General features: G+C 41.9%; 1 protein-coding gene across 2 annotated transcripts in view; it reads left to right on the forward strand.

Annotated features, from left to right (window-relative positions):
- The window catches only part of si:dkey-237h12.3 (teneurin-3), a 132,478-nt gene that overhangs the window by 92,582 nt on the left and 14,143 nt on the right, over positions 1-25,753 (forward strand). For both annotated transcript variants that reach the window (XM_068325079.1, XM_068325078.1), the window contains exons 13-21: positions 733-879; positions 1,286-1,502; positions 5,205-5,324; positions 7,335-7,596; positions 8,593-8,860; positions 10,026-10,169; positions 19,010-19,259; positions 20,884-20,904; positions 25,011-25,243. In XM_068325079.1, the coding sequence (XP_068181180.1) occupies positions 733-879; positions 1,286-1,502; positions 5,205-5,324; positions 7,335-7,596; positions 8,593-8,860; positions 10,026-10,169; positions 19,010-19,259; positions 20,884-20,904; positions 25,011-25,243 (1,662 nt within the window). The remainder of the gene's footprint in view (positions 1-732; positions 880-1,285; positions 1,503-5,204; positions 5,325-7,334; positions 7,597-8,592; positions 8,861-10,025; positions 10,170-19,009; positions 19,260-20,883; positions 20,905-25,010; positions 25,244-25,753) is intronic.

A 25,753-nucleotide genomic window follows, 5' to 3' on the forward strand; every position in this document is an offset into this window, starting at 1 on the left:
CACATGAGTGCATCTAAAATCCACAAAAGGCTATTTCCACTTTTAATTATTTTTTTTTTATTTTTTTTTTGCCAAACCATGCCAGTGAACTTCCAAGACAGCCGGTTCATTTCCAGCCTCTTTTAAAAAAAAAAAAAAGAATTATGCACAGCTTCAAACCCACAAAGAATCATTAACATCTAAGATCCCAGAGGGAAAAGAGGAAAGTAAAATTTTGGCACCAAACCAGCCATCAATTTGAAAAAGAAATCACTTTATGTCCAATCATCCAACTTAAATGAACGATTTGAAGCCCCAAAGAATTTTTGCTTTGTTTATTACGCCACAAAAAAACCAAAAACAACTACAGTTGCTCCACAGATTTGTCACACTGCTTCATTTGGGCATTTTAACAGGAAGTAAACAGCTCAGCAGGCTTTACTATTTTATTTTATAAATGCCACTCTTTATCTTTATTGGATGTTTAAAAAGTTTGTGAAACTCATGTGAAACGACACCAACTCCTCACACCCTCCTCCCCCCACCACACCCACATCCCCCCCCCCCACCAGTCCTGTCAGAGTTGTATCGTACTGTATGTTCACTCAATACCGTCTTTAATCATTTTCCCCCTTTTGTCCACTCTAAATGCCCCTTTTCACTCCAATCTCCCCCTCCTCCACCTGATTTTTTTTTTTTTGTTTGTTTCGTTGTCTTGCTCATCTTTTTGACACGTACACGATGTGTTGACAGACGGCTGCCCCGGGCTGTGCAACAACAATGGGAGGTGCGTCCTCGATCAGAACGTCTGGCACTGCATCTGCCAGTCAGGATGGAGAGGACTGGGATGCGACGTGGCGACCGAAACTCTCTGCTCGGACGGGAAGGATAACGAAGGAGGTCGGAATAAACAAAAAGCAAACAAAAAACACAAATGGTTTTCTGTGTTTGTACGACTTATTGTGCCAAAATGAGGAATCATCAAATCAATCGTACAAGAGAGAATATGCAGAAATACACCGTATATTCACTATGTAGTGCATGTGAGACGAAGTAAACACTCTGGAGTTCCTGAACTGCTTCTTACTCAAGTGTAAAACTTTTGAGGTTCATAATTGGTGAAACGCTTTTGAAATCGTGGCAGATCGCTGCTGTCGCCTTAATGAACTCCACTTGACGTCGGAATCTGTTAGCGTGCACAAGATCGCAACGCTAGAATGAACATGCCCCCAAAGTTTCCCAAATGCATCCAGGTCAACAAAGCGTTTCCTCCCCTGTCCCAACTACCCCCACCCCTGTTCTCCAGACGGGCTGGTCGACTGCATGGACCCAGATTGCTGCACTCAAATGGCCTGTCAAGGTCAGCCCTACTGTCGCGGCTCGCCTGACCCCATCGCCCTCGCCGGCCAGGCCCAGGGTTCATCCGCCGTACCCACATCCAAGGGGTTTTATGACCGCGTCAGTTTCTTGATCGGCCCCAGCGGCAGTCATGTGGTACCCTGGGATAACGCGTTCAACAGCAGGTAAGCGCTTTAATGACAGACAGCTCTTTAATTATTTGGATCACGCTGGCTGGTTGGCTGTCTCATTACCAGTTGGGAGAGACACCTGTGTTTGTGCAGCCACTCCGAAACGTCAAAGAATCCCAACATCTCTTTGTCTTTGCATTCAGTGTGACAAGTGTGTTTACAGTGATGTCACTGCCACAGGCATTTATTTCTTTTACCAGGCAGGATAAAGAATCTCAAGAGTAAGGCGACACTTTTCTTAAAAAAAAAAAAAAAAGACAGAACACTAATGACGGATAGCAGTAGCTTTTGTTTTTTTCGAAATAGAAAAGAAGTGTACCGCTCCACTGAAGAGGCAGTTTTCACTGCACATTTATAATTAGCTTCTTTTTTTTTTATTATCAGTGTGGTGCAAATTGCACAATATATTTATATTTGCTGAAGGTTCTCTTTTTCAAAGAAATTAAATTAGCCCCATAACAATATGCAAAACGCCCCCCCCCCCCCAAAAAAAAAGAGCCAATGTGACTTAAGCAGGTTTTGTTGTTATATAATACACATTTCTTGCCTCACCACTGGGTCCAAATTTCAGTTTGCCCAGCACTTTGATGAAATCCCTTCAGCATCAAACGTACATTATGTTCATAGCCCATTAGCAGACATTAACATGTTAAATATGCTAAACTAAGACTGTGAACATGGTAAATATTACACACCAGCATGTGAGCTTTGCCTTTGTGAACGTATGCTGATGTTTGCTCAAAGCGCCGCTGTGGCTAAACCCACCCGTCAAGCTGCTAGCACGGCTGCAGGCTTTTAATCTCGTCGCTATCATCATCTCCATCTCCCGTTCCGTATATACGCTTCCGGAATGCAGCGCTGAAAGCCTTTGTGTAAAAAAAAAACTTTTTGCAATGTGACAAAATACTTTCTTTAACAACCAATAATAATGGATGTTTTGTGATCATCCAAGGTGAATGCATTGATTGAAAAAAAAAAAGGTTTTATATTAAGGAAAGAAGCAGCATGAATTTAATACCAATGAATGGACCACTGTGTTACAACAAGAGAAGTGACAGCCATTTTTCACTGGAGGCTGGATGCACTTCCCCGTGTGCTCAGCATGGTGAATAGAGTTTGTTTTGTGACTGATGGAGAGGAAAATGATTGCCAAGTGTGTGCAGAAGGCTTTGGGAATATTTCCTCCAATAGTTTAAAATAATCCTTATGTAAATAGCATGCTTTACTGAAAATATAGAATGAGACCGTTGCCCCCCCCCCCCCATCCTCCCTGCAGCCGAGTTCTCAGTAATCCTCATCCTCATTGTTTTCAGCTTACTGTCGATTTTATGTCTGGCACTGGCATTAGCTCTCTTTCTCAAAATACTCATTTGCCTTTTTTTTTATTTTTTATTTATCTCCTTGTAGACGTTAGCTTCATGTTGAAAAATGTGGAGTCTCTGCAAACATACTCCCAAAATTTTGACAATTAATTTTGTTTTCATACTGTATTCGCCTTATAACATTCACATTATATGTGAAATGTTTACTGAAGGAGTAAGATTTAGTAGAAGCACGGTTTGTTTGGAGACCCATATTTTTCAAACAATCAATTGAGGTTATAGGGTGAATAATTTATTGACAATCTTAGCAGACTATACATTATATAAAAAGTCTCTAAAGCACTGGAGTAATGCCAGGAGAGCATCGAGACATCGATCAGCAGCGGGGGGAAGTTACGCCTTGTCTCTGAGAATGTAATGGTCCTGCGATGTGAGACAGTGGCTTTTGGAATTTAAATATATTTTTATAGTTAGAGAGAAAAGGGGAAGACTTCAGAGTGTGTTCAGGTTTCAGAAGTCTGCAGCCGACCTTATATAGCACAAAGAATAAGATGTGTGTTGTGTCTTTTGTTCCTAGTCATATCGCGTGTCCACACACAAGTCTCCCATTGGGCTTTCAGATGGTGTTTTTTTTTGTCCCCCCAAACCAGCGGGAGACAATGACAGATAAGAATGCTTGAATTATGTGATTCATTTCTGGGGTTCCATCAGGTGGCGTGACTCTTGTTTGTTTTGAAGGAGTTGTGTGTGTGTGTGTGTGTGGGGGGGGGGGGGTTCCACTACCATGGCATCCGTCTGCCTCTCAAAAGATTAATAGAGATGCAGGGAAGAAAGAGTGAACCATCGCCGGGGCTCTTAAGTGGCCTTGTTCCCCGAGCTGGTAAATAAAGGATGGGGGAGATGGTTTTTCCAGACATGGAGAGGGAAGGAAAATGAGAAGGGACTAAAGCTGTTGATCATCCTTCGTCTCTCGTGTGCGTAATGACCTGGAGATAAAGTGGCCAAAAGAGACATTTTGTTGCACCGACCGGTGACAAATACGAAAGGGAGACTTTTAAAATTCTGCTCTATGGTTCACAAGCGTGACAAATATTGTGTTGTCGCACCTCCTTATCTTCAAAAAGAGGATCGTCTTAACAAATTACAACCATGCTGGAGAATATTAGATATATATACGCTCATAAGGAAGGAGCGGCGTTACCTAAAGGCAGTCCGCACTCGGCGTGTTGAATAATCGCAGGAGATATCAGAGGCGTAAATCATGTATGAACCATCCGTGTCTGTGATTTATGGAGCAAAGATGCAGAAGAAAACACAGTTTTTTAGGTAAAAGCAGAGGAGGTGGAGAGCCTTTTGACCAGAAGCAAATCCATTTACTAGCAGTGAGGAAATCTGGGTGAGCAATGTAAATGAATAATGCTCTCCCGTGACTTGACTAACTACCATACAGGTGCCCTTAAGTGAAGCTTTTAACCCCTTGCACCTGCTCAAGTGGCACCACTCTTTGGTCAGCAGTGGGAGGCTGGATGGTGTAATTCAGCCTCCAGGTGCAAATGTGTGTGAGAAAACTAGTCAAGAAGATTCTGTTCAAAAACTACTCCATATAAATATATTTATTATTAAAAAGTGTTTCTTTTTACTACAGAGACTTCAAACCAACATAATCCTTGATTTTGTCGACAACACCCAAGAACATTGTGTTGGGGTTTCTTGCATCCACATCTTGATTTCTTTTCACATCCGCAGTTATGACTTCACCTTTTTCAACCATTGAAGTGTTTTGGGGTTTTTTTTCCAATAGTAGCTTTCTTTTTCAATCCCCTTTTCATTTTTTTGTTTTGTTTTTTCTACCCTTCTTGATGACAGTTTGCCTCAAGCATTGAATCTCTTTGTACCAAATTCCTATAAAGTACCTTTTCACATGTCGGCTTTGCTTGGAGAGGAAATCTGCAAACCGACTTAAAGACCTTGCCTTAACATAATTCTTGGCGGTTTATTATCTCTGATCGCAGGTATCGACGTGGATATTTAACGCGAGTGTCAAGTAGCCTGTTTTTTGGAGTAATTCATGTTTGAATCACACCTTTAAATGAAAAAATTCTTTTCATTATTTAAGGTACTTATAACTTTTTTTGAATGCTGCTTTGTGTTTTTCACCCTTTTGATGCCCACAGTTTTCCATAATGCCTCACACAAAAACAAATGTCCTTGACAATCACGCGTGTCCTTACTGGTCAGTAAATCATTCCTCGCTGCTGGTGCCGCTGGGAGAAGAATGGCGGTTATTAGCATCGTCTATGCCGTGGAGGCAGCGTTAACGCCGGCTGGTATTGTTTGTTCACTCGGCCCTTTTCGTGTTTGTTTGCCCACACAGCCTGGTGTCAGTAATCCGAGGTCAGGTCCTTACGGGAGACGGGACGCCGCTGATCGGAGTCAACGTGTCTTTCCTGCACTACCCGGAGTACGGCTACACCGTCACGCGGCAGGATGGCATGTAAGGAAGTGTCTTCACGCACCCACGCACTTGAAGGTTTAGCATACACACACTCACACCTATCCATCTGGATATTTTGGCAGCACGGGTTTTAAAATTCAAACAAAGACAAGCACTCTCTTGTACTTGGGTTGAACCTTTTTGCCTTTGCAATGATTTATGTGCGGCATTCGCCGCTGTCCAGCGCAGGGGAGGAGGGGGAATGCAAAGGAAAGCTGTCCGAATTGTCCTGGCGTTTCTCCAAAAACTGCGTTAAAAACAAATTGAAACAGCAGCACATTGTGCCCTGGAACAATTTCTCATGCAAATGTCACACTGGCGGAGGCCATTTTGAACGGAGCTATTTAAAATGCATTGAATCAGCGAGGGTAGAATCAATCTGCCCGTGGTGTAGTAAAACATGGGATTACTCCCTGACCTTCTCCCGCTGTTACCGCAGACGGCGTCTTAATAATGGGAGTCCAAATACATACAAGACAAACGTATGTCACACATTATAGAAGGTAAAGGTTCACCTCGGGTCGGAGCTGCATTTCACCAGATGGACCTCGGGAGATGGGGGGGGGGGAGGCGGGCCCCCCCTCATTCAAATTCAACAGATAGGAGCTGTTTATGTGTTGCCAGTTTGGAATAAAGGGGTTTTTATGAGTGGCAGAGAATTTGTACAGCTGTTGTTACGAGACAGAATTCCCGGGTCCCCAGATAGCTGGGGGGGGATTAGCTGATTCCTTCAGATATTCCGCCCTGTAACTCTTCTGACAAGGAGCATGATAAATGGTTGGGGGGGGGGGATAATCACACTTGGTTAGCCAACAGATCCGCTCAGTGCTAAGGATGGTGGTTTGGTGGTGCGGCGGCGAGGAGGGGGGGGGGGGCAGCATCAAAGTCTGGCCTCTTGCAGCTGTGAGCTCCCCACTGCCCAGAGTAGAGAGAGCTTGAGGAGGAAGCTGTCTTAAGTCAGCTGCACAGCTTGGCCGTCGCCCGTTGCGGGGTGCGTGCGCATGAAAGACGCGCAGAAAGCGTTTGAATCCAAAGCGTGTGGCTCCCCCTTTTTTGCATGTGAATGCAATGCAATGTCACCGCACAGACGCTTTACCCCTGGGTAAGCGGGAGCCCGGCGAATATATATAGAGCAGCACTTCAAAGACTCGCCCTTCATTTCCAAACCAGTAAGTTTTTCCCTGAGTAATGTCATACTAATTAAAACCAGTTCACCAGAAGAGACTCCCAAGACTCCCAAGACCAAAATTCAACCATAAAGTGTCTTCTTACACCAGGTTCCGCTTGGCTAGACAAGAGTCATAAATTAGATTCCAGTGAATGATAATAATACATGGAGGCTGTGCAGAGTGGATTCACTTGATAAGGGGAACGTCCTCTCATTGGTTAAGCATCATCGGTTCATATTGGATTACTTTAAAGGGGGAATGTCAGTTTATTACAGCTTGAGGGGTTATTTACATTGTTCTGGCCGTCATTCTAGTCGTGCATAACTGTGACATGGTGGAATCAAAAGGAATAGAACCTCCATTTTTAGTCTGTAAAATTAATACATCATGTTTGAAGTAAAAGAAGTAGAGTTCAGTGGATTCGTTTGGAGGGAGGAAGCCGAGAAGCTGGTGTTTCACACAGCTTCACATGAAGACGATTTAGTGTGTGTTTGCATGTGTGTGTGTGTGTGTGTGTGTGCGCATGGTAATCTTCATTATCACCTTCATGTCAGACTTAAATGTGGAATAATTTAACTTTAGACAGACTTGTGAATGTGTTTGAACAGCTGCCCACACTTAATCTTTTCTTTGATTTATTATTTTTTTTCCTGAACCAGATCTCATCAAACTATTCATAAGAAGAAGAGAAAAAAAAAGAAAATCACAAGAAAATCACAAGCAAAAAAAAAAATCCTGATTTATGGGTCAAGCTGTTCTTCATCATCCCTAATAGAACAGATGACTACAACAAGCGGTTCATCCATTCGGTGACTTGTTTCTGTATGATATCGTTTTGAAGGTTTGACCTTGTGGCCAATGGCGGCGCTTCTTTGACGCTGAGTTATGAACGCGCCCCGTTCCCCACCCTGCACCGCACCGTTTGGCTGCCCTGGAACGTTTTCCACGTGATGGACACGGTGGTGATGAAGAGGGAGGAGAACGACATCCCCAGCTGTTACCTGACTGGTCTGATCAGGCCCAACCCCTTCATCCTGGCCACGCCCCTCTCCACTCTATACAAGAGCTCCCCGGAGGACAGCCCCATCATCCCCGAGACCCAGGTGACGAGCAGGAGGGTTTTATGTTCCGTTCCAAAAATTCTGGCTCATATCTGATTGTTTTGAGTGACTTTAATCACTGGACCCATGTTTGAGCTCAACATTACAAGCATCAGTGGTGGAAATACACCGACCCGGTAGCGCTAATGCTGTTATCTTCCCTTTGCCATGGCTTCTCTGTCTCATTCCTAGTCAGATTTGCCTTTCAGTTTGCCTTTGAGCTTTGATTGAATTGAGGTGTGTGCTTAAATACTAAACCATAAATTGCTTCGCAGTAATGCTGATAAATTCTGAGGACACATCGCAGGGAGGTCGCACGCCTCCGGACTTGTTTTATATCCAGTTGGCTCGAGCCAGAAGTTTTGAAAAATCCCCACAAATGCAAAATTCTGCAGCTTTTAACAGAATAGAAACAGATGTGTACAGTTATAATTGTGCGTAAATAAGCTGTTAAAAAACCCAGGAGACAAAGAGAGGATGGGTTTTAACATGAGCTTAGTGGCATTCTGATGAGAAGTCAGGACTCCACAGTAAAAAGACCAAGGATGAAATCTCATTAGAGTTGTGTTGAAGCCAACTAATTTATTTATTTTTTGCACAGACACAAATAATGGATGAATTATTGACTAATTGCCTGAGGATTCTGCTCATGAATTTATTTAATATTTCAAAAAAAAAAAATCTCTGCTCAACAGAAGTTCATAATTTTTTTTTTTTAAGTTTACTGGCTTGAATCTAAAAAAGATCAGCTGTGTGTCTGGGATAAACCTTTTGACTGACAAGATTCCTCTGCTGTGGCTGAAATGCTCCAAAACCGGACGCCGATCCCCAAGTGTGGGAAATGCAATATATTCAAATTTATTGCATCGTGTAGATTTTATGTATTTTATACTGCAAGTGGAGAGTTCATCTATATTAAACACTAACTCCTGTTAAATGCGTGCTGCACACTGTGTGTTCGGCAAAGGTCTGACTCAGATAATTAAAATCTCACTGCAGGTTCTTCATGAGCAAGTGGCCATACCGGGCAGTGACCTCAACTTGGTCTACCTGAGCTCCAGGGCAGCCGGCTACAAGCCCATCCTGAAGGTGCTCCTGACCCAAGACCGCCTCCCGTTCGGCCTGATGAAGGTCCACCTGATGGTGGCCGTCATGGGCCGTCAGTTCCAGAAGTCTTTCCCCGCCTTCCCGGACCTCTCGTACACCTTCATCTGGGATAAAACAGACGCCTACAATCAGAAGGTCTATGGCCTCGCCGAGGCCGTGGGTGAGTACCCGCTGCGAAGCTGCCAACTCAAGATGTTGTGCAAGCACCGGTTCACATTCAGCCCCCTCCCTGCGTTACCTTCACTGAACCTCAGCTGAACTCTCCGACATTGAGTTTATTGAGGTTTTTTTTTTTTTTTAGTTTTTAATTGAGGATTATTTTGTCAGGGGCTGCTTTTGTTCTGCAATAAAGATTGAGCAGGTGGTGTGAAATCCTGAAATCTCCCAGTGCTGCATTATCTTTAATTTTTTTTTGAAGGCCGCTGCTCTGTTTGCTGACTTAAGCAGCAGTGCTGTGACGAAAATACTGCAGATGAAGCAGTGACCTGCAGAGAAATCGAGTACAGTATTTTCCACACTGTAAGGCGCACTGGATTATAAGGCTCACCTCCTATGAATAGGCTATTTATAAAACTGTTTTCGTAAAAAAGGTGCACCGGATTATGAGGCGCACTTGATTATAAGGCGCTCCTTCAATGAAAAGGCTATTCTGAAACTTTTCCCCACATATAATGCGCACTGGATTGTAAGGCGCACTGTCGGTTTTTAAGAAAATTAGAGGCTTTTAGGTGCACCTCATAGTGTGGAAAATACTGTAATAGTGACAAAATAACTATTTATCTCTAGCATTATTATTGGATAATAACTAATGCACATCTTTTTTTCAGGAACTACGTGATTGCATTCCTGCATCGTGATATTTTGCATTTAAACTTACCAAAGTCTTACAGCCGTAACGTTTTCTTTCAGAGTGAATGAGATTCACTTGTGTCTAACGGCCCCGACCGCACGGCGGTGTTTATGGCTCCTACAGTAATGCATTCCATCTGAGCCTTCATTGTCTAAGTAATTCGCGCCACTTTGCATGCTGCGTTGTGACTTTTTTTTTTATTTGCATTTACACAAGACAAATGAGAGGAGAGCGCATAAAATACAAACTGTACAGGTGAGACTCGGAAACCCCACAGGTCTTCTAAAATCATCCCAGTTTGAGATTATCACACATTCGAAGAAAAAGTAGAACGGAGAGGGGGGAAAAAAACACAGAAAACAGCCGCGACGTGCGCCGCATGTCTACCCGGCTATAAAGCTCATTGCTGCCAAAAGTGTCGGGTAAGGAGGTTGCTACCCTGCTCACCGTGGGGATCTCCCATCATTGCTTTCAGTGTCAGTGGGGTACGAATACGAGTCCTGCCTCGATGTGGTGCTGTGGGAGAAGAGGACGGCGGTCTTGCAAGGCTATGAGCTGGATGCCTCCAATATGGGAGGATGGATGTTAGACAAACACCACGTATTGGACATTCAGAAAGGTAAGCAATTCTCAGCACGCGTGTAAGCGTGTCCGTGAGGGGGGTGGTCTTCTAGGTTTTGCAGGCAGGTGGTCTTCACCCGGAATCACCCACGATGAATACCGGAATCAAAATGAAATATTGTTCGCCATCCCACCTGCAGAAGTTTTGAAGGGCCAATCATTCACAGTAATGACAGAATAGATCAGCGACTAAGGCGCCGGGGTGCAGGGGGGGCTTGCCGCGATTCCACACCACTCGCTACTAATTTAAGAAGAAGATGGCCTTTCGCTGCTCAGGGAAGGCACCGGCTTTTTTGATGAACAGGCGTCATGCTTAATTCTAGTATTAATTCAATAACTTAAATCATTTTCTGGCTTTGTCATCCATCAGAGTTGCTTTTAATCGCCGACTATAATTAATAGACGTGAGTTTGTCTTCACAGCCGGGCCGGTTGCAGAGACGGGAAGAAGGAAGGGAAACCTATGGAATGAAACTATCAAGTGTAACATGCTGGAGTGAGTCATTGTTGAGTTACAGTATCAGGATGTTCACACTCCGGGATATTACAACTGTGCAGGCAGTGTTATGACTGCAGTCGTCAGAGGTAGGCCTCGGGGTAGTGTAAATTGTCAGTTTTCCACTCCGGGCTGCAATTGTTGTTCCAGTTGTCCGACACAATTTGTGGCCCTTTCAACTTGGAAATAGTTAAGGTTATAGTCGTGTCCTCCGGCAGAGAGTCTCACACTGTCAGGTTTGGGTTTTTTTTTGACTGTGCAGTATATTTTCTTCAAGATGATGTTATTTTATTGAGCACATCATGCCGCATCTATGCTCGCTTTTAATGCTTTGTTTTCAGATGGATCGATATGTACGTAGGCAGATTGAGAGCTGTGCAAAGGCTGGGAACTTTTGTATGATGCTACCTACAGAGATAGCATCTCTCCTGACAAAGTTATGATTGATTTTTGTATTTCCTTTCCTTTATTCGGAGGGAGAGAAAACATAAAGCAGTGCAGATGTGGCAGGCGATAAGAGTTCGTAGATGTAGACAAGGTGTTCTTGCTCCTTTCAGGCCAGGTATGTTCAGGCTGCTTTGTAGGCAGGCTTAAAAGTCTGCGGAGGTCATTGTGCTGCAGGAAAGATAAAATAAATTTCATACTTCTGGAAAATATTGATAGTTCAACCATAGATTTTCATGTAAATGCAGAGGTAGGACGAGAAAATGCTTTTTTATCATTTCATTTTCTCACAGTGCAGAATCTCATTTTAAGATGGAATGTTTCTTTATGCACCATCAGGAAATGGCAACATAACCTGGTATTAATGTTCCTACAAAATGTCTGGCAATACTTCAAATATCTTTTCTCCAGCTTTCACTCTTGTATTTTCACTCCTACACACACTTTGAGGTCGTGCTGTTCACCTAACTGGTAGGATTATTACTCTTTTTCATTTGCTCCCCTTTGCTTGTGCGGGGAAAAAGACAAATGCAACACAAAAATGAACAAATATGATTTTAAGCAAGTTTTTGCATCTGTAGTCGTAATTGTGTTTTCTTGCATTTGACTTCTATTAAGCGTAAAAAGCTCCTGCGTGACCGAGCCTCATTATTATATAGTCGTTTACGTTTCACCCTAATGTATGGATTAATTAAAGTTTATAAGGCCACATCAGCGGGTTGCAGAGGTTAATTATCTTCACTGGTTTAACAGCACACTATTAGTATGTGTGCCTGTGTGTGTGTGAATAATTGTGTATTAAAATCAATAGCTTTTAAATGCATGCATGGTGCTCATGTTGAGCGTGAATCGACGCATGTATCCTCTTTAATCTCTGCAGGCATCCGCAACACACGATAGAAAACATTTCGCCCCGGCTGACCAATCAGAATTCACGCGGTTTCCACGAGTCATATCCTCGTTCCACAAGCGTAGTTACATTTACGAGGAGGTTTGCACGACCTTTGGTGAAGCTGCAGAGCCTCTTTACACGTCCTCTGCAACCACCTGACACAAACTATAAATCTGGCTTCATCCAATGCCGCTTTGTCCCGAGCCATCGAACTTTAAGCGGACCTCGGAGGGTGTTTCTGTCAGTCTGCCAACCGGAGGAGGCTTGTTTTTTAGGTAGGAGAGTTTGCGTAATCATAACTTCATTCACACTGCTTCTAACATTTTGCAGCATCTTACACGCATATTTTCAATTGACAAACCTGCAACACTCCAGTGGGCTCGTGCCATAACATCATCATCCATGCGATACAGGAAATGGCGCATGTGTAACGATGCTCTAACATCTGGTAGATTGCACAACCCGTGCTTTTTGTTGGATATACTTGCGGAAAAAGGTGTCGTAGAACAAGTTTCTGAATCTCAGATCTTTTCTTTTTGACTTTGTTCAACCCTGCGTATTTGTTGAACATTAAAGAGCAGACACAGGGGCGCAGCGCTGCACCAAATCTGTCAAGCCATCCAGAATGTGTTTGCCAAGTGTGCAGGAGACTGATATATCCCTCTAGTTCGACGGCTGCCGGTGCATCGCCTTTCATCCCACCTGTCTCAAAGTACAGCACATCCATTTCCAAAGCCCTGCACTGTGGCTGCATCACAGTTGGAGGTCGGAGTTTGTGAGGAGCATTTGTGATCAATAGATGCACAGCATATATTATGGTAATGCATGCTGCATTCTTTATAAGACTTTGCCAAGCTCCGCGTTTTGATTTATTTGAAAATTGAGTGTTACTGTGAATGAAAAATCACCTGGTGCTCCACTTGGAAATGCTAATGACAGACAAAAAAAAACCAACAACCAGATGGTGCTGAGCTTTTCTTATAGGCTTCCAGTCTCCTCTAAGACTTTTTGACACTTTATTGCCTGCCCCTATTACAACTCCGGGCCAAAAATAGATGTTCAAGTCTGTCAAAATTAAATAATTGCTCAATAGTTTTTACAAACTTGCGGCGCTTATTCATCCGGTCTGACGGGAACTCGATCAGATAGCTAAAAAAAAAAAAAAAGAAAGTTAAATGTCACAATCCGATTAGCTCGACAATGACAAACAAATTAAATTGTTGGTGCCTTTGACGTACAGCATCTCTAGTCCTATCTATCTTTGTGCTCACATGTTTATAATTTGTGAGAAAAATATTGAGTTTTATTTCCTCGAAATTTCTCAATCTAAACTGAATTATTCAGCTTTGCACCCAACCACTTTTTGACATTTGAGATTTATGGTCCATGTGGGTTTTTTGGGGGGGGATGGAATGCAGTTCGATATCGTCTGTCTGCATGAAGATGAATCCAAATACCGCTGTTTGCTGTTCCAGTATTGATTCTTTAATGCTGTAAACCCTGACTAATGTCTTCACCCAACATGTTAGCCGAGCGGCGGCCGTCTGCATTTGCACCGCGGATTAGCTCCAGATATTTGCTATCGCTTCTGTGCTGTGACTCCTGCTTCTTTTTTCTTTTTTTTTTTTGCACTACTTGGAACATCTGAGAACTTTACCTCTCATCGTCTGTGGCAATAAATAAATAAATAAAAACAACAACAACAACAAAAAAAAAGTACTGAGCAAAAGCGGCGTTCTCACCGTCTGCCTCCACTCCAGAGCCTGTCAAGCTAGATAGTGCAAATTGCTACTGTCTGTGCTTTAGTTGTGTCCTCCTGGCCCTTCTTTCTTCATTACAAGTGGATATGCTTTTCCACTCAAGTCTGAGGCTTGTCTCTATCTGGAGCAACAGCGTGGATTCGTATTGGACACAGTCAGGGTTCAACTGGGTATCGTGGAGTGTGCTCGCTGTACATGTCAAGCACACGATGCATTTGAATCCCTGAGAGTTTTTCCTCGCCACTTTTAGCCTCTATCATGGCAGATCGTCGGGAGCCTGGGTGGCATCTTGGAGAATGACACAGTGCAGAGAACAAAGAAGGACAGCGTGCAATTAAAACTCCCTCCCCAGCAGTCTCTCTGTGCTCTCTCTGTATCACCAAGGTGACATTGCTTCAGGGCACTTCAGATTTTTTTTTCTTTTTTTTTTCTTCTCAAGTATGGAGGATTGTATTTGTTCCATTAATCATTTTAGGAGGTGTGATTTTGTTTTTATTCCTATATGACTGAAATTAGGCTTCATCAGACAAATGATTATCCTCCCCGATGACAATAACGCAAATCAATCGAATTGCACATTCAGAGGAGATGGAAGGGTGTCCTAATGGTTCAGGACAGTGGAAAGATTAGTCATCAGGCGAAAGGCAGCGATGGAGAATAAAACAGAACAACAATCATTTCCTCTCCTTTCTGTAAGAGCATCTTTATATATTTTCTATGATAGTTAGACCCATTTATCTACACTCACATTCCCTGACATCTTTTCGATTTGTTCTCATCTTTTCCTCATCATTTGGCAGATTCCTTTTTATTTTCGGACTCTTTCTGCGCCTGAGTGTTTTAATAATCTGCTAAAAGCTGTGTTATGGCAGCCACATTATGGGCCCGCTAGATGAAGCAACAGTAAAGTGCTCTTGGAGGAAGAGTAACAACATATTCTTAGACTTTCTCAAAAAGCCTTCTGTCACCATGCTAAGCCAAAGAGGGATTTTTTATCTCCCACCAACTTCTACCCAAAAACTCTGGCACGCCTCCACACCCTCGCTAATGGTCGATCCATTCGACAGCCATATACACATTTCTACTTGAAATCTCCTCTGCAAAATCTGTTGCAAGGATACAACTTGGTGTTCTTGGTGCAAAACAATAAGATCTTGCTGTATGAACTATATTCCCTCTTGTTTCACATAACATTTTCCGCATCTTATTTCCCAGAAAGAAGGAAATTTAAGCAAATGTGCCCAAACTCTGCCTGAAAATAATAACAGGGGGAAAGAAAACCATGCATATATACAGTATATATATATATATATCAAATCACTCCAAAGTCATTTTTAATGCATAATCTGCAAGAGTCCCCCTTTTTCTGCCTGGGGTGTACTGGATAGTCAGGGAACCAAATTCCCATCAGTGCAGCTCTCAAGCTGAGACGTCCCAAGCTTGATCCTTGCAACAATCATCAGCAGTAATGTGTCATGACCAAGAGTCCTTAAGGGGAAGAAAACTGAACCTTAATCTGCTCACTCACTTTAAAGTTGAATCATACGCGAGGGGCAGAAGCTGCTTATGTGAGAAAATGAAAACCAGACTGGCTGTAGAGAACATGGTGATGACTGTAGTTAATGAGTCATTAATGTATTTAATATCTTTGCAAGGGTAAGAGTTGTGCGTCCACTAAATTATGGTGGGAATATATATAAAGTGGATCACAGCAGCGAGCCAGAATGACCTCGACACAAAATGTTTATCTTTTTTTTCTACGATTTAGATGAACCTCGGCCAAACCGTTCAGCTGCTGCAACAGATTCATGTCCTACACACCACATTAGGCTCCCTGCCACCAACGGTTTTTTTTTTGTCTTTTCCGAGAAAAGTTAAGGAGCTATTACAAAAAACGGGCATTAAAATTCCAGTCAGATCACAAAACGTATTTGTCATTTGTATGTTTCTTGATGCGGCGTCAACCTTTTGGGCCTGGAGTTTTTCATCACGCCCGTGTTTCATCCGGTGAGCGGACGCATGGATCACAGTTCAATTAAAAGTCCCAAGGTCACAAACGTTTTGATGGCGTCACGCAGAAACCCCATCCCCAGAAGCTATTTGTCTTTGTTAGACGGCTCATGTATAATTCTCTTGGATACAAAAAGACGAATTGGTCAGATCGTCCTGTCGGGAGTCTCGCCGGACCGTGCATTCAATTTGAATTTGCCCTTCAATCAATTAAATCAATAAAAGGAACTAATCAGACGAGGGACAAGCAACATGGCCAAACGCTCGATTTCACTCACACAATCTAGGACTACGATTGCAGATTGGGATAAGGCTGTGGGAGAAACGCTGTTTCTGTGGCCGTCCAGCGTTGCCACAGATCCACTAATTAGGACGGAGGCTGTGTGAATTCAAACAAGTTGCTTGATGTGTATAATTAAGGGCTTCAAGTATGAACCTTCTCCCCTTTGATGTGTTTTTTCACCCTTTTGAAGAGCGTCCCGCTACATCAGTACACCCCCACCCCCACCTAAAAAAGACACTTACAGTATATCTGACTCTTGTTAAATTATTAACGTGTAATGACTCACCGTATTCGGTGAGTCTTCGGTGAAAAGGTGCAGCCGGAAGCAAAAACTATTCAATCCGCACTGTAATCCACTGTTTATCAGATGTTTTTCAAAAACCAAATCACACAACAACAGTGTAAATAGTTCAATGCGATTGAACTATATTTATTTTTTCCATATTAACACCAAATGCTGCTTTTAATGACTGCTGCGGTCCCAAAATTAATTCAGCCTCTAGAATAGCATCACTCATGAAAGCACTCATTTGCTAAATCTGCACAAAACTTAATAAGAGACAGAAGTTTTGGGGGGTTTTTTGGGGGGGGTGCTGTTCTGTGAAGTGATGAAGGGAGATAATAACTTTTCTGGCCTGTGGATTTGTGGTTTCTCTGGAGGAGGAAGAATACCTGAAGCATAGCTCAGTGTTTGGCTTCTTAGGGCATTAGAAACCTGCAGCTAATAGAAGGTATGACGGATTCCGAGTATCAGGAAATCCTCAAAGAAAATGCCCGAGGAATTAAAGCCCGGGACATTCCATAAAGATAATGATCCTGAGCGTACCTCAAAGTCCACCAGGTCATAGTGGTCGCCCCAGTCACCTGCCATAAATCCCATAAAGAAATCTGTTGGGATTTGATGGAGATACTTTACAGCTCATGAACTCAGAACTTGGAGGCCTGTGCCCTGAGGAACGGGCTAAGATTCCACAGGAAAAGCCGCCAGAAGCTGGTGGTTTGCAGCAGGTGAGCGAAGCAATGCAGGTTTTATTTATACGGCACCATTCAGGCACAAGGCAATTTGAAGTGATTTACAGAGGCATAGAATGAATTAAGAATAAGGCATTAAGAGCATTAAAAACAAATAAAACATTAAGAGCATGACAAACCGTTAAAAACAACACTTTAAAATATAGTGAAATGCAAATGAAAGACTATAAAACCAAAATGTGAAGAAGCAAATAAGTAGATATTAAATTAAGTGGGACAAATTAAGACAGGTGAGAAGGAAACTTAATTTCCAGGAATGCTGCAGTAAATTTTTCCTTTTTTTGGGCCTGATTTAGATGAGCTGACAGTTTGAGATCTGAGTTTGTTCCACGGTGGAGGAGCATGGAGACTAAATCCTGCTTCAACCTGCTTGGTTCTGGTTCAGGAAACAATGAGTAAAAAGCCCATCCTGAAGGTCCCGAGGGGTCTGAAAGGATCTTTATGGTGTTTTAAACTATCCTTAGGTGTAATATACTCTTCTGATGTTGAGAACTCTAAAGCTGAATGTATTTTTTCAGACAGAAATCCTGATTCAGTAATTGCAGCAAAAGTGTGATCTACAAAAGTCCAAGAGATATTTTTCATTAAAGTGGTGACTAATTTTAGGACTGCATTTATCAGAAAAATTAGCATTTTGCATCATATGTTGGGGAAGAAAAAAATAACATCTGTTGTTTTGGAGCTATTTAAAATGGTCTTTTTTAACTTTCTTTATAAAAACAGCTGACAAATGTATATTTTGTTAATAATCCCAATATACAAGGGGTTTTAAATAATTTTGCCTCCAACTCTGTGAGCAGTAATTAGGGGAAGGCACAATGCACTGTATTTATGGTTACCGCCTCTCTGGAAAAGTGGCTCCCTGTCAAATTTTTAAAAAACAACATCATTATTTCACAAAAGAATTAACTCCAGCTTTGCGGAAGGGTTCTTAAGAAGCCACTGAAGCAGTTCTACTGCTATGGAAAGGAATGGAGTGATGTGATAGAACAGCTGGATCAATGGTTATCTGGCTGCCTGTGTACTTCAGTTATTGCAACAAACCTGGGAACCAGATTCTTCATTCACAATGCAAAGACAACTCATTCAAACTACAGTTTCTTTAGCATTTATGAAAAACATGAGATCTCTCACACCCCAGTATATGGGCAAAGATGTACTACACTTTGCAGACAAATACTAAAAAAATAAATCCATGGCTGTTACAAAACTGCAATAAACCCATGCAATCTCTTATTTGGCCTGAATGGAATAATTTGACACCCTACCTGCCTCTTAACTTATTACCTTCCGGCGTGTACTCTGCTTGTGCCCTCATTGCACAAGACCAGAGTCCTCCTCAGGGCTATGCATATACAGTATATTGCAAGAGCTATAAGGTAGATTGTTGTACAAGATTTGTAAGAAGCATTCAAACTTTTCCAGTAGTCGGTTGCGAGCACTGGCAGTAGCCACATATGTTATTTATATGACAATGAGCGTTTTCTTGTGAATGACCCAAGACATATTTGGATGCTGTTAGAGATAACAAAATCGTAGTGTTACTTTTTGAGTTATTTTCGTATTAGGATAACCCCGAGCAGAAAGAATTTTGTTGCAGAGGCATCGATGGACCTCTATATCAACACGGCAGCTAGGAGTACCTGCCATGGCAGGATAAGTACTGGTATTAATGAGCCTTAAGAAGCTGAGAAACAAACCCCTCACACATATCACCCAGCTGGAGGCATTCAGGCATTCAGTGATGTATTAAATTGTTAAACCACACATTTATAAGTCTTAACTTGTGCTGTAATCATGTCTAGTTGCCTATGTCCGGAGAGAAAATAGATTCCTGATGTTTACCTGTTTCCTACATTCATCTCTCTTTAATCACATTTATGATTTCACATGGGTAAATAAAGGCTCGCATTGTTTCTCAGGCATCCTTTACAAGGGCTGCGGGGAGAACCAGTTCATTTCCCTCCAGCCCCCTGTGATCTCCACCGTCATGGGGAACGGACGGCGAAGGAGCATCTCGTGCCCCAGCTGTAACGGCCAGGCGCAAGGTAACAAGCTGCTGGCGCCGGTGGCTCTGGCGTGGGGCATCGATGGCAGTTTGTATGTCGGAGATTTCAACTACATCAGACGCATCTACCCATCGGGCAACGTGACAAGTATCATGGAGCTCAGGTAAGACCCTGTCTTTGGGATTTTGTAAGTTGGAGGATGATAATTCCCCAATCTGTTGACTCTTAACCCTCCAATCTTTCAGGAAATGGTAGAAATGTCAATGTTTAAATGTTAAGTTTTGAATTTGTATGAAGTCACATTTGCCGTAGCATTTATTCCAGCTGAAGTTCAGCTTGAAATATAGTTTCTCTGCCTGAAAATCTTAAAATATTACAAATAAACAGTTAAAGATTCTGGATGTCTTTTTGAATTTCCACGTCTGGTCCTTCTTGTCGAAGGGGGGGGGGGGGGGGGGCTATAATGGCGTGGTGGACAGATAGGCACGTGTCTCTCCCCTACCCGGGGAGTTTTTAAAATCTTTTTCCAATCCATCTTCATAATTAGGAAATGCATCCTGTCTTCAGCATGTAATTGGGATGATTTACCCCCTCATGCCAAATTGGCTTCTCTCAGCAGTGACTCCGATATGGCCAATTGGCTTATTTCGGGGTGGCAGATGTTGATTTAATGTACGTTGGGCCATCATTCTTCAAACATGACAAAGACATGAAAGCTGTGTGGAAAAGGATGCAAGTCACCACACTTTGTAAACTACCATCACCGCTGGCCAAAAACTTGAAGAAAGGACGTATGTGGAAAACATTCCTCTCTACCACGGAAACCTTCCGATGAACCCATGCAGCAATCAGTTCATGAGGGTTGGGGGGGCATCTTATAGTCGGGATTGGTGCTGCGAATGTGCATGCATGCTCAGCAAGCCATATGAATAATGTTTGAAGAAATGCTTCATGTCTCAGAGCAACTATTTTACTCTGTTTATAAGGAACAGAACATAAAACACGACTTGGAAAACATGTATTAGCCTAATTAAATTTAGTCTGATGCAGCAGGCACAGGAGACAGTTTTCATTAGATAGTATTTTCAGAGAACTTTTAAACCAGTATACAGTAGAATAAGGGTTGTTGGGGGGGGGGTTTCTACGATGCAAAGTACTTGCTTAATTATTCAGTGTTAGTTTCTTCCAAACGTTTAAAGACCAAACTGGTTTCCGTTTTTTTTCTAGGGTTCAGCAAGAGCGCAGATGCCTCATATGGGATTCCCTAAATCTCTCTCAGCTGCTGCTAGTGTAAAATCTACATTTAGAGTCTGGCTTCAGTTGCCACTACAACAAGTGACAGAATCAATATTTCAGTATAAGTGGTGAAATTGAGGAAAAATAATGGTGGCGTAGCACCGGACGTTTACCGAGACAGAAGTGCATATTTTCCTCTCGGTGGGATGTGACACTTGCGAGACACTCCTTCTCTTTTGTCCAAATGGATTTTCATTACCTGTGATTTTCACCAGTGTCTGTGTGGATTCTTCAAGGGGATATTTTGGCATTCTCAGTTCATAATTTACTCTCTTGATACTGCAAGGGAAAATATCCATGAAATTTTGTCCAAGTTCTGAGTCCTTGTTGGCACTTTGATGAGGAATAAGAAGGCTTCGGTGTAAGTAATAGCCACAAAAGGGAAATTGTCTAAAAACTGCATGAACATGAGAGGTAAAAGTATCCTGTACAAATTTCCTGTCTTAATTCTTTCCTGTTCTTTTTCCCGCTTGATCTACACCCTGCCGTAGAAATAAAGACTTTAGACACAGGTAGGTGGATATTGGGAGTGCATGTTTCTTTCATATTCCCTGTGTATCACCATCTGTATTATCCTCTTTATAAATTTATGAATAACTCTATCTTTTACAATCGCCTTTAGCACCAGTGATTATAATGTGTAATTAGAACAACTGTAGCTTGATTACACCTAAACAACAGTCTGTCTGGATTCCTGCAACATGTCTGCAACACTTTAGCCATTCTGTGTATTATTTCTAAGCAGTTGTAAATATTTAAAAGAAGTCATGCAAACATATATGCTCGAAACCTACAGGGTGCACCTAGTACAATGCAATCCAACCTAATAGCACCGCAATAAACAGTCCCATTGTGAAGCTTATAATTACATTTATAGTGATGGTGTTTGGCAGATGCTCTTATCCTCCAGGGCTTACACAGCTGCTTTGTATTCATGATTAAAGCAACGGCCTCAGATCAACCGGAGTTGCACGTTGCACATTGGTGGCAATTAGGTTGTCTCAGTGATTAACTGGACCGCCAGCACCAGAGGTGTTAGACAGATTAAACTGAGGTAACTTTGTTACGACCGTTGTCACGATGGCTTTGGATCTTGCATGACTGCAGGTTTATGCGATACGGCTGCGTGACTTTTTGGATGAATTTAAAATTAGATGATCTGGAGTCGTCTGCTTGGAAGACGCGGCCGTTTTCATTCCCCATTGTTTTACCGCGAGATGCATCATCTCCCATCTAATTCCAGCTGCTCGGAGCAGATGCAGTGCTGTTTTTTGATCGATGCCTATATCTGAGTATTTTCTTGTTGGGCCTTCATGATCACCAGGAAAGATAAATAAGGCTTTTCCAGGTGATATGGTGTGAGTCAGCACGATAACATTTGTTGTCTTGATTTTCCCCTTCAGGTCTGCGCGGCTCTTATGATCTAGAATAGATGAGCTCAAATGTTCAGATCTCTGTCAATCCATACATACAGAACAAAGCTCGGTAAACTTGCTTTGTGCGTGTCTCTAAAAAAAGAGCGTTGTCGAAGTTGAGATGTTCTTTTGATGCTGCACGTAGATGAAATAACGCAGGAGCTGTTTGAAGTTGCTTGTGGACGTTCTCATGTCTTTAATTTTTGTATATGACAACTTGCATAATGTTGAGTTTTTTTTCACACTTGCCTCCCAGAAAGAGTTGACTTTACTGATCAGCTTTCTTTAGGCCTGTGTTAAGTTTGTTTCTTAGACTTCCTACACATGATACCCAGAGATTAACTGTGCGGCTGTATTCAAATAATGGCTAGATAGGCTCGCAACAAGCCAACTGTGAACCGGAGTGTCCACCTAGGGAGAGATGTGAAAGCTTGAGCCGGATGATATCACGAGTCCTGCTGGATTCTGGATCATTTGCAGGCTTCTGATTGCCTTGCAGCAACCAGAGAATTGTGATCAGGAGAGGATGAGCGCCTGCTAGCACCTGGGCCACAACTTGGGACAGGTATGATAGAGCTGCTCAGATGTAATTGGGGATGCACAAGACATGAAAAAGCTATAGTCACCACCTGATCACACCATATCTGGGGTCTCATTTATAATGATTGCGTATATGCATATAACAAAGCCCGACACGGGCTCATTCCACCTCTACCATACGAAAGATCTATAAAAATAAACTTGACGGCAAAATGTGCACACCTGTACGAGAGCTCTGAATCACGAGTGACAATTTTGCGACAGGGGGGAACTGGTGATGCAGTAAGCGGGGCGCAAATTGAAAGCAGATTGTATAATGATGCCTCAAACATTTAATTTCATCTAATATTAAGTGTTGATTATATTATTATATCCACGTTATCGTAAACATTCAAACCATGTATTTGCGCTTGTAGTGAGCCGTAACCATTCCGTGAGCACGTTTCAATTTGTGAAGATGTAAGCCAAATTAAATCCTGAAGTCTACTGAATATTTCATCAGCACCGTCTCATCCCATTCCTCACCGCCAGACCACAGAGGAGAGGGCTGGTCTCTATGGCAACTAACTGTCTCCATCATAATAAACGCAATCATTATCGCAGATGGAATTAGCAATTAGCAAAAACTGCAGAACAAAAGCTAATACTGTAAGTAACTATGTCACTAAGTGTGGTTTGAGTTTCCAAGATAGTTTGTGAAGATAACTTCTCCAACTTTTACGTATTGATTGTGTGAAATCAGAAAATTAAAATCAGAGAAATCAGCCCTGGCACACAGTCATAGATTCTATGCACTAACTCACATCAGACGCATTAGTTGTTCATGATAGATTTCGGTTTAGTGGAGGAACGGGTATGACTATGATCCACGTCTGCACATTTCCAGATAAACTCTGATTTAGAAGGGAACATTGCCAGCTGTTGTTCGTGCACACAGTTTTATAGATCTGATTTTTTTTTTTTTTGGTGCGGACCATTTTCAGCTTGTGTGCACACATACACTCACACACTGCAATTTCTTTTTTTTAATGTGAGACCCCTGGTCTGGTGCTGATCTATCAGTTTTATGGGACGTGATATTTTGAGGTGGACAAAACATTAGATACAAGACTGATAATATATCTTCTTGTTTTTAAAATCCCCATAATACCAGAAGCTCCACAAATGAATAGTTGTTGCAGGCTTGTTAAATTGGAACCCATAATATCAAACAGGTGTTCTGTCATTTATTGCGTCCAGCCTCTGAAGGCTGACTGTAAAAGAAAGGGTTACTAACGTACGTGTTAGTGGATTCTTCATTGGCACTCAATAGCAGCAACCTATTTTAGGCATTTACTTTGACTCATAATGGCTGTCAGGTTTTATGACTCCATCTTCATCATTTTACAAAGATATTTCATTGCCACATTCATTTTGCAGTCACATTATCCCACTTCTAAAGCCAACTAGTATTGACTGGCATACCATTAAAATGGAGTACAACCAGAAAAAGTCTTGTTTATGACCTCACAGTAAAGCCAGATATTTTTCACGTTAACTTCCTCTGTTTTTAGTCTCTAATGGCACTCAAGCATCTTTTATTAATTCTCCATCAATATAAAATCTGTTTTTATTAGAAAATTCAATTTCTTTAAATGTAAATATCCTCCAATGATATGTTGTAAAACATGTCTTAATGCTTGACACATTTGCTCTCTGACAGGATTGGATTCTTTATGAGACAGAGAGTGCAAATAAGCGGAATAAATTCAATAGCAACAGATGCTGCATTTTGTTGATGTAAGACAGTCGTTTCCAAAGGCTTTTCTCCACAGGCGAGGAAAAAAAAAAAGCAGCATGATCTGGATCTGGCTTTGTAAACTGAAAACTCACTGCAGCGGTATCCAGTTCAATTATGTTTGACTTCCATCTTTTCAGCTTTCTCCTTCTCACTTTCTTTCATTATCTGTTCACAAAAGCTTTATCCTTTCTTTTTTCCAGCGTGTAAAATCTTCACAATTTTTCCATCGCATTAATACAATTTCTTTCTTTCTTTAGTTCATTATTCACATGAATGGCAGTGTTGCTATTACTTTTGTATTCATTAGGGGTTTAATTTTTTATTTTAAACTACAACTGTGCTGCACTTAATTAGCTATTTATTGTTTGTGTCTCTCAGAAAAAAACACAACATCCATGAATGTGACTTGAGAGAACACTGAGATTAAACGATAATCCCATTTATTGTAATAAATCAGTCATCTGATTACAATCAGTTCAATCAGTCATTACTTCGTCCTGCACGTTATAAGGATGCAGGATCATCGCTCGATTTTAAATGTGCTGAAAATATTTTCCGAATTGTCGTCTGTCTGCAGAAAAAAAAAAAGAATACTGAGGGAACATCACCTCTGGGGAGCGATAATGTAATCAACTCTCGATAATAGTTTTGACTCAAGATGTTTTAATCAGAGGGAAAATCAGGCAAAATTTAATCAGCACACAGTAGAGGTTTATAGTCCACAGGTATTTCAGAGATTATTACGTTAGATCACAATTGAAGGCTGAATTAACACCATTTAAAGAGTATGTGGCTACATTGTAAATGGAACTTAAGATTTAAAGTGCAAAAACTGAGGGCAAACCGTATATGATGTGTAACTGAAATGCTTTTTTGAATCCAGTAACAACCCAGCACACCGGTATTATTTGGCTACCGATCCGGTAACTGGCCAGCTGTACGTGTCGGACACAAACTCCCGGAGGATCTACCGACCAAAAAGCTTAACCGGGACGAAGGATCTGCAGTCGAACACGGAGGTGGTGGTGGGAACCGGGGAGCACTGTCTGCCCTTTGATGAGAACCACTGTGGCGACGGAGGAAAAGCTCCAGAGGCGTCTCTCACTGGACCTAAAGGTATGGTTTAAAACGAGTCGAGACATGCTGAAATTAAGTGTGGGCGGGGGGGGGTTACGCTGATGGGTTTTTCATTCAGGAATGGCAACTGCTAAATTAAAATTTATGTGTGCCGTTGGGATGTGTGCCAATTCTGGTCTGACTGATTTTAATGGGTCAATTCCACTTGTTATTTGTGATTTGAAGTAGATGCATGTACAATGTAGTTTATAAAAACTATTATGCTTTTGAATATCTTTTTAAGTGGAGAACCATTGCATGAGGCTTTTTATTCTAACAGCTATAGCAAAATTATTAAAGCCTTTGAGACACAACTCAGCACAAGTTAACACCTGTTATGCACAATCGATTGTCGCACTTTGTACTTGACCATTTTCCCACGTATTCATCTGGATTAAAAGGCTAAGAAATTGTTTTGTGCTAGTTGTTGCCCACTCTGAATGCCAACCGCGGTAACACAGCTTCAGCTGGGTCATATAGGCTTGAGTGAAAGAAATATGAGGGGGCGAC

This window comes from Antennarius striatus, chromosome 10 (genome assembly GCF_040054535.1).
Source record: "Antennarius striatus isolate MH-2024 chromosome 10, ASM4005453v1, whole genome shotgun sequence".
Taxonomy (NCBI): Eukaryota; Metazoa; Chordata; class Actinopteri; order Lophiiformes; family Antennariidae; genus Antennarius; species Antennarius striatus.